This window comes from Pteropus alecto, unplaced genomic scaffold (genome assembly GCF_000325575.1).
Source record: "Pteropus alecto unplaced genomic scaffold, ASM32557v1 scaffold103, whole genome shotgun sequence".
Taxonomy (NCBI): domain Eukaryota; kingdom Metazoa; phylum Chordata; class Mammalia; order Chiroptera; family Pteropodidae; genus Pteropus; species Pteropus alecto.
Window position 1 is genome coordinate 7,370,438 of NW_006436288.1, and position 10,083 is coordinate 7,380,520.

The 10,083-nt window shown below is 31.4% G+C and overlaps 1 protein-coding gene and 1 pseudogene across 11 annotated transcripts in view; both read right to left on the reverse strand.

Moving 5' to 3' along the window:
* Positions 1–10,083, reverse strand: part of C2CD5 (C2 calcium dependent domain containing 5) — a 79,951-nt gene that overhangs the window by 50,243 nt on the left and 19,625 nt on the right. For all 11 annotated transcript variants that reach the window (XM_025047383.1, XM_025047385.1, XM_025047380.1 and 8 more), the window contains exons 7-8: positions 9,311–9,509; positions 4,183–4,334 (exon numbers count right to left, since the gene is read on the reverse strand). In XM_025047383.1, the coding sequence (XP_024903151.1) occupies positions 4,183–4,334; positions 9,311–9,509 (351 nt within the window). The remainder of the gene's footprint in view (positions 1–4,182; positions 4,335–9,310; positions 9,510–10,083) is intronic.
* Positions 2,031–2,149, reverse strand: LOC112480380 (annotated as a pseudogene).

Consider the following 10,083-nt stretch of genomic DNA (forward strand, 5'->3'; position numbering starts at 1 on the left):
TTCTTTTGATTACCAATAGACCAACCATGGTCAGAGAATTATAGAAAGCAAGGGACAGGTGAGAAGCCAATTCTCTACAGAATAGAGTTAAAAGTTCAATCCCACCCTTTCAAACTGAAGATACAATGGTCAGATTTACTATAATAACTTAAAAATGTAATTAATTTACTTTTACATTTTTAGCTGTTCTTGGATAAGGAAACAAGATTAGCATATGTATAGTCCCATTCTGTTATTTAAAAAATAAAAAAGGAAATATACTTTTCTTGCAGTAACCTAAACATGATTTTGAGACTATACAATACTAAACATATAAATGAAACTAAGATCTTTATATGAAGCATACTGAAAGCCATAAAATAAAATGTAATTTTATAGAGATAAATGAAATATCAGAAAATACAGCAGAATAATTTGAAAATTAAAGCAATGGACAGAAAAAAATAATGAAAGAATATTACCAAAATGAGACTTAAACTGATTCAAACAGAATAATTTATTAATGTAACCATATGGTTTAGCAACATGATGGTACAGGTCCAATGTGAATAGAGTTGGTGTAAAGGGAAAGAAAGTAAAGCATCTACAACACAAACTCGTGTAATGACAACCTAATAATTTTGGAAACATGCATATCTATGTCCTTAGTCATAAAACTTTTTTAACATATAAAATAATTTTAGCAGAATATTCATAATTATCCATCAAGTAATCCTCAATCATGTCCTCATGATAGTTCCAATCATTTAAATCTGTCTGCCAATAAGAAAAATAAGAAGTACATCCTGTGTAAAAATACCCACTACTTCTTTGTAGTATAAAATAATTTTTTTCAAAGATGATTCAAAATAAAGGGATTAAAAGCTGACATAATGTGATCCTACCAGAAGCAGCCAGGAACAGCTCTTCACTGAAAGAAACACTTTTCCTCAGAACTGGGCTGACAAGGCTAGAATGATGAGGGGGAAGGCTAGATTCCGAGAGGAGGAGACAGGACTTTTTAAGATGAAGGGACCCACAAGAGAGAAAGGGGGAGCTGGGACACAGGTAAATCCTAGGCCCCTGTGGGTAAGGTGCTGTGGAGGAAAGTAGCAGAGAAAAGATGCAGATTCAGAAGATGATCAGAAAATGCAGGATAAGGAAAGCAATGATGAAGCAAAACATAACAGTAAAAATGAATTTTAAAATGCATACACAAATTACACTAAGCATATAAAGTCATTAGCAAGACCATCTATCCAAGGTAATATAAATAAAAGGCATAGTCTAAACCTTAACAAAACCTTTACAAACTTTACATTTATTAAAAATTTTTAAACCACTAATATAAGATTTTACGCCATTCTAATCACTTTTAGTTGATTTCTTAAAAACACTTAAATTGCCTGCCCTTTTTTGTTAAGAATGTGTAAGGTTAAAACATATCACATCTTTCAAATTTGTAAATTTGTAAACTTATTGCCTCAAATGTAAACACTTATTTAAAGTGGTAAAGCACAGTTCTTCGAATGTTCCTAAAATGTATCCCTTATGAGTATTTAAACTGAATACTCACACACACACAAAAATCAAACAGTACCACTTTAAGCAGTTGCCATTATTAATTTTAAATAAAATATTAACTTCTTTCTAATTTCAAGATGTATGTTAATACTTTTCCCTCTAAAATTTTATCTGTTCAAATCTGACCATAGTACTGCTTGCATTTACAAAGATCTGAGTACATAAGAGCCAAATAACCTCTGGATCTCAAAAACTATACATGGTTAAAATCCTGACTTTTTAGTAAAAATTAGCTTGAGTTAGGTGTCAAATCAATATCCTATTAATAGCATTCTAAAATTCTGCTGTGACTAGTTGAGCACTTGGGAAAAAATATGGAGGGAAAAAAACCCTGTAAAATGTCAAAAAATAGAATTTATTAGAAATAAATCAATGCGAAAATTTTTTTTTAAGCAAGGCAACCCTTGGTTGACCTCACAGATTGCAAGGACCTTGTCAGCTTACAATCCCTTATTTTTTATTTTTTACGTCTATAGCACCTGGTCTTCCTAGGTGGTTTCTCATCCAAGTACTAACTAGACCCGACTCTGCTTAGCTTCTGAGATCAGACGGGATTGGGCTTGTTCAGGGTAGCATGGCCACAGACTGCATTTTTTAAAAACAAGACCTATCTGAAAAACAGGTGATAGCTTTAACTACCAATGGAAAAAACAACTTCCTCAATCTAAGGTTTATTAACTTTATTTTTGGCTCCCCAGTTTACATATAATAAATCAATCATAATCAGCTTATCTATTCCATTTCTCAAGAGACTGATTTTTTTGTATAGGTAAAACGGAAGGCAGAGAGTCATGAAATACATGCTGAATTAGTTTCAGAAATTTTAGAACAATCATAATTTTGTCATTTTAAATCTCCACAAGAAATGGGAATGCTCCTTTGGAGTATTTGAAAATTTTCAGGGACTCATGATAAAGCCAAAGGCCTAAAAATGACTAATATCCTACAAATATGCTATTGAGGTTGCAAATAATTATAGGCAAAAGAAAATTATTTATTTGGAGGTAGCTTATAAATATAGAAATACATGGAATAATAACCTCATAAATGAATTTTTAAAAACTAAATATGCAGAGCTAGGAAACAAAATGCAAAACAATTTTCACTTGATAGTACAACTGACTGCTTACTAGAAAGCTAAGAGAAGAGCTTCAGTTAATTTATTACTTGACAATCTTCTTTAGGCTTGGCCTTTATGATGAATTTTTAAAAAAGAAATAGAAAGACCAAAGAAATACTTTCAAAAATGTATCTGTGGTTTGGCAAAGAAAAGTAAAGATAAGAATATATGAAAGTGGCCTGGAATATACAAATAAACAGCCAATGGGCAGAGCTTCAAAAATATTTTTAAGAAAACTTATTCTTCAAATACTACATTAAGTCTTCCTTGTTTTGATTGTCATAAATTCAAGGCCAGAATCTCATTCTTTATTAAAAAAAAAAGAAATGAAAACCCACTAAAATTTGAATGGTTCCACTTTATGACGTGACTACGGTTAAGATGCCACATGCCAATGCAGGCATTGTCATCAAATATCATTTATTTTTAGATGTTGTTATTACATATATGTAAAAATAAAGGTGTTCTTTTTAAATAATTAGGTATTCGGATTATCTTTACATATTATGACATTAAAATAGATATTAAATTTCCAGGCTTATGTTTTTAATGTTCTATCTTTACTTTGAAAGTAGCAGTGCTTCTAGAATTAGACTTCTTTTCATTGCCTTTGTAAAATCTGAGGTCATTTTATAAATTTCTTGTCTAACATAAAAATAAAGTTATTAAAGATAAATTTAAAATAAGAACTATGCAAAATGTTTTCACCAATCTGGCAAAAAAACTGCCAGACAAAAATACTATTTACAAAAATTACAAACTATTAACTTTTAAATGCTTTGTTTACTGTTTATTTTTCTTGAGAATATTAATTTCATGATTAATAAGTTAATTCTATTTTATGGAGCAAGGAATTAGTTTAATTTTTTATCAATTTTTGTCATAAAACATTCATAAAAACTCAAAGATTATCAAAATACACAAGGAAAAATTATAAATTCCATACATTGAAAAATACATAAGAATAAGTAAAGCAAAACTGCTATTTTCTAATCTAGAGAGTAAGACTAGCAAAACCAAACATTTTAAATAACAAGAACTTAATAGATAGTTATATATACTCCAATATAACCATTCTACTTGTTCTTAATATTTCTTTCATAATAAAATCTTAGAATTCGGACATAGAAACAATTAATTCAAAATGCTTACACTGCATGAGGACTGCAAGCTACTAGTCTTACTTTGTATTCAAATGTTTTAAAATGTTATTCCTCTTAATTTGAGCATGAAAAGTATCTACATACAAAAAAATCTTGGACTTCACATCTACACTATGATTAAATCGACAAAATGTAGATCTCTGAACACGATAATTTTTGAACTACACAAAATTTTCATATTTTAATTGTAGCAACTGAAAATAATTAGTATTCACATTATCTTTTAACTTAAATGCCAAAAACAGGAAAAAAGGCTTGGATGGAAAGCTAATATGAAACAGAAACAAATTTGAAAAAAAAAAAAGAATAAAGAAAAGGTGGGTGGAAGCGCCTTACCAGTTTTGGGTGTCAAACTCAAATCTGTGTCAGAAGAAGAGGACTGTCGACTGTAGGACTTGGAAGGTGAAAAGGAATAAGTTTGGTTTTTCAGAGGGGTTGAGGGTCCTGATGAGTGAGTATTGGGGTTGGGCTCTTCATTGAAGGGAATCCTGCCAGAAGAAGGTGGAGAAATATTAAGTAATCATGTGCCAGAGGACTTGATGAAGGCAGCATGATCCAAACACCCGGAAAGTATTGGGGCAGGGCCAACAGTCATTTCTTAAGTGTGGAGCTGGGTATGAGGCCAAAGACAACCAATTGCTGTTTAACCATTCATCATTCTTCAGATAAATAATTATCTGCATTGAAACAGTTAAGAAGCCAAGTAAAAAAAGCAAAAAAGAATGAAATGACAGACTAAAGGAGTAAAAAATATTAAAAGAAGTAAACAAAAAGAATAAATACATGACTGAAAATACTTTCAAATAAACGATGCTTTTTTTTAGGTTACAAATGAAAAAATGATGACTGCAAATTGTGTGTGTAAATATTCACAGCTGTTTTTATATTTGCACACACACACAAATATCTTCAAAAGAAAAATGTTTCCTTATCCTATAGCATCAAGAGTGCCACAGCTAAAAACACAGCAGAGAGGGAAATGAATATAGCTACACAGAAACATTGCATTTTACGCAGAATAATGGCTTACCTGTTTTCCAACAGCTCTCTTCCACAGAATGAAACAGATCCTACTATAACAAGTTTTGTACACCAAGAAAATGAGCAAATCAGAAACTTTGGCAGCTATTAGAATCCAATCTTCAATTTTATTTCTAACCATATGTAGTTATAATGGCAAAAATACATACTGGAGGATTCTCCTAAAAACACAGAGTATACCTATACAAGATAGGGTCCTTAGAAGATCTATGGAAGAGACTTTGGAAGCTGGAAGAACACTTTAACTTCCATGTAGTTAGACACTCTGTTGGCTAAATATAAGATTTTTTCACTGCAGCTGGACTTCAAGTGAGAAAAGGAGGAAGCCAAGACTTGTGGTACCTGCCTATGCTACCTGCCTGCCTGCCCTCTGCAGCCACTCTGCCCGTGGCCTGCCTTCCCCAGCTCCGGAGTCTGAGCAGTCTCGTACCAGTATAGATGAGAGTGGGAACAGACACAGAGAAGTTCTGAGTAAGTCGTGAGCCAGTAGCAGTGTGAATGGGGCTGTTGTGGGTCGAGCGGCATCCGTGGCTTGGAGGATGAACCAGCGGAGACCTGAGGGAATTTGTGGTCAAAGTGGAAGAAAAGAAAACAATACATTCGACAGATAGCAAAGTTATGTTAAAATAATTTCAAAGGAGCTTTAGTTAGAGGAGAGGAATTGTTTTTTTAATCCCTAGCATGCAAAAAATCAAATTGAAATTTTTTTTAAAAAACTAAATATTCATTCTTTAGGATATAGTTATAAAAGATCAGATTAATAAATTAGGACTGAGTAAAAAAATAGCAAGCAGAATTGTCAGTGGAATTAAATTTTTAAAAAGACTAAGATTTAGATTTTAAGTTTCTTTAAAATGTTCGTTATTATTTTGATCACTATAGAAGTTACTACACAATATTTTAGGGAGAAAACACCTATAAAAGTGAAAAGTCAAATATAAAGTTCTTATATTACCTTGAAACTGACATATGAATAATTGCTGATATAATTATTTTTTCTATGAAGAAAGTTTAACAAAACTGTGTCTAGAATCTCAAGATAGGGGTACTTAAGGATATAAAAAATGACAACATAAACAGAAATGAGTGAACTGAATGGATATAAGCAGATATAAACATTCCATATTTTAACATACCAAGTATATAGCTTAAAACCAGGTTACACTGGGAAAACAAGAAAACTGTTTTTTTAAAAAAAACACGTTAATAAAGCAATGTAAATGATTTTTGACTAGCTCTCAAAAAGAATAATATATTATTTAAAGTTAAACAGAATTTATTTAAACTACCCTCTGAATTGAAATTTTCTAAGATATCAACTTATATCCTGCATTGGACCACATCTGCACAAGTATAGATACATTTAGATCAGATACAGATATATATTCATATATAACATTTAAATTTTTCACAAAGAAATTAGGCTAAGAGGACAGTTACATTGAATGGGGAAAACAGGTTTATTATATAAGAATTCTAGACTTCAAATTAGCAATTATTTCACTGTGCAATGCTTTCCCTTATGCACAATGAGGTGAGAAGAATCAAACACGAATATACTGAAAAACTATCATATCCCCATTTTTTAAGAATTCAAATTAAGAGCAAGCCAAGAAGCCAACTTTTCCTGGCCTTTTGTTCTTTTCCATTGCCCAAGGAACATTCTTAACAATCACAATTTGTCAAGTTTCAAACATGAGCTATCATTAATTGGCAATCATAGTCTTTCATAGGGTCTACAGACTATTTTCTGAAAAATCACTGATTTTACAATAGAATAAATGTTCCTACTTTTGTTGCTAATTTAAAAATGTGTTTAATATAACTATTAAAAATCAAACATCTCACTGGTGACTTATTTGCATACAAACAACTGAGTGGTTTTATGTTTTTTCTTTCTCTGTTGATGTAACTAACGAAGATAAAAAGCCTTAAAATCAGTGCCATACAGAGGAGAAATTATAGCTCGTCTTTTAGAAAGTACTTTTTTTCTAAAGTAGAGAAGCAATAAATCATATTTAAATGCACTTTCTACCATCAAAATAGTTCAGCTAGGAAACACCAAAGAGATTTATATTGTGCATTACACTGAACATCTAAAAGGAAAAAAAACAACTGTAGGAGAACACACTATTAATAAAATAAAATGAATAAAATAAAATAAACATTGTAAAATGTTCAAATTATGACATCGCATTAAAATCCAAATACACTGGGGCATCCCCTAATGTATTTGTGGAGTTCTAATTCTTATCCGTTTCCTTACATGAAAGGCTGCTGTACAGTAAGTGATACCATAGTGGTATTTCTAGTACTAAATCCATTCAGACAGAAATATATTCCGAACTACCTTTTATACAATTTCTGTCTAGAATCCATAATGTTATAATATTAGAATAATTAGAATCAACTGAATCATAAAACAATTTTAAACTAGCACTCAAATGGACTCATTATCAACAATACAAAGAAGCTAGTTGAAATAAAGCAGCCTGAGTATTGAGGTATCTTATTGGTTTTTTTTTTTTAAGTTATCATGATGTAGGTAGTAACATGCCTTTCAGAAAATCTTAATGAAATAACTTAAATTCTTCATGGTATGAGTATTTGACAATTTAAAGCAAACAGCCACAACAAAATTAGAAAAGGAGAAAACTTACACAATCCTAGAAAATTTACATTACTGAAATACTTCTTGGATGCGGACAAGACTTATTCTTGACTCACATATCATTCTAAGGCACTAACAAGGTAATATAGCTTTCTCATTCCACTAGTAAATTTAGTGAAAAGAGGAAAACTTTACGCATCACAGCTGCAAAAACCAGACTGCTTCAGGCAGTGTAGATAAGCTGGAGAGTAGCAGGAGAAGGAGAGACTCTGGTCTTTACTTAACTTTACTATGGAAAGAGAAAAAAAAATTGAATCTCTCAAAAAGTTACCCCTGCAATCTGACTTTACCTGCAGCAGCAGGCAGTTTATATCTTTTTAAGACAGATTTTAAATGGAACATAAAGCAAATTTACTCTTCCAATTTATTTAAAAGTTATTATACTTGTAACCTATTTCCAAATAAAATTAGGTAATATATGTGCTCTCCTTCTTGTGACTAAAATTTAATCCAAATAACTAAATGCCATAAGAAAGGAAATAATTAAACAAAAAGAATAAGCTTAAGATAAACGGGAAAATCTCATTTTAAAAAATGTCGTTTAAAAAAAAATTTGTTTTTTAGTCAACCTCTCTAGACTACTGCTAAACTAGAAAACATTTCAGGTTTTCTGACTACAGAATTCTGACTCCCTGATGATACGGGAGAGGAATCAGCAAACTACATATTACAAGCCAAATCCATCCTGCCATCTGTTTTGTAAGGAAATAAGTTTTACTGGAACACAGCCAAACTCATTAATTTGTATATTGGTGATGACTGCTTTCACACAACAGCAGAGTTGAGTAGATGCTGTTAGCAAAGACTAAATTATTTACCTGTACCTTCTAATCATTTACGTAAAAAGTTTGTTGACCCTTGATCTAGAAGAATCTCTATATCAGAGGTTCTCAATGGAAGTACTATTGGCATTTAGGATGGAGTTGTCCTTTGCTGTGTAGAATAGTCAGCATTTCTAGTACCCAACAGGATTGTCCCCCTTACCCCAATCATATGACAGCACCACCAATTTAGAATGATAACACACATAGGCCCAATCCGGCCAAGAGAAATTTTTGTTGGATCACACACAGTTTTTTCGAATATATATGAGTCTAAATTCCTTTAGAGCAAGATCAGCAAACTCCTTTTTCTGGAAAATGAAGATAAAACTATGTGGCCAGGGCCTAAAATATTTACTATCTGGCCTTTTACAGAAAAATTTTGCCAACACCTGCTTTACACAGTCCCCAGTATTACCTATTTAATTATACCCAATTGTTTTATTTATATAAACTGCTTGGCCTCTGTAGACATTAGAGTTTGAGACTCATGCACAAGTCAACCTCTCCTGCTTTCTATAATATGTCGCTAATAATAAGCATAATTGAATCATCAGGCAGTGTAGATAAGCTGAAGGGTAGCAGAAAAAGGAGATACCCTGGTCTTAACTTTTAAGCATTCTCAAAAGAATAAGTAAAATTCCACACAACACATAAATATTCATTTTATGCTTTAGATATACAGTGTCTAAAGATCTGGAATAAGTTTAATTTTACATTACTTAATTTAAATTTCTTATTAAGACTATAAATATGAGGAATATCTAAACAGGTTTAAGTGTCAAATGTTGACAGTCATCTCTAATAAGAAAAATCACCATAGCAAAAAATGGTATGTTGAAAAACACTGCTAAAATGTTTCAAATCAAATGAAAATATATAGGTAAAAGATAAAAAGGTCCATAAAAACAATTCACTAATTCATACTTACTCCTTCATTTCTTTGGATGGAGAATTACACGTAGGAAGGAATGCTGCTGGGCTGCTTAATTTATCCAGAGTACACGCTGTTCCTATGGCTCGCACCACTAACCCAGATTCGCCTTCCAGATCAAAACACTGTAAGTATCCGACGACAGCATTTCCTCTCATTTCAAGTACTTTCAAGCCAATCTTCCTCTGCAGTTCACCTACAAAAGAAGAAAACATTCTGCTTCATAATATAAAACTAGATATGATAGTAATAAAAAGAGTTGAAAAAATCATAGATATTTTAGAACTTGAAGGGAACCTAAAAATCATAGATATTTTAGAACTTGAAGGGAACCTAAAAGATTATCTGGTTAATACTCCTACTTTCAGGGAAGTAAGATATTATTAGCTACATTTTACAGATGTGGCAGGTAAGCTTCATTCATTCATACATTAATTTACCAAATAATTTCTGGTTGTGTACTGTGTGCTTGGCGTTACTCCTTCTACATACTAGAGTTCAGATACAGGGATGAACTAGAAAGATAAAGCCCCAAATCTGGTGGAGTTTACACAATGGTGGGAGAAAACAGAAAAAAAACAGGTAAACAAATATAAGTATTAAATATAACATAAATATAACATATACTACATAGCAACATAATATAGTCTAATATAATAATAACTTATACAATATGATTACATATCATTTACTATACATATGTAGAATGTAATACATATAGTTATATATTATTTAATATATTAAAAATGTAATACACATTAAATGAATAT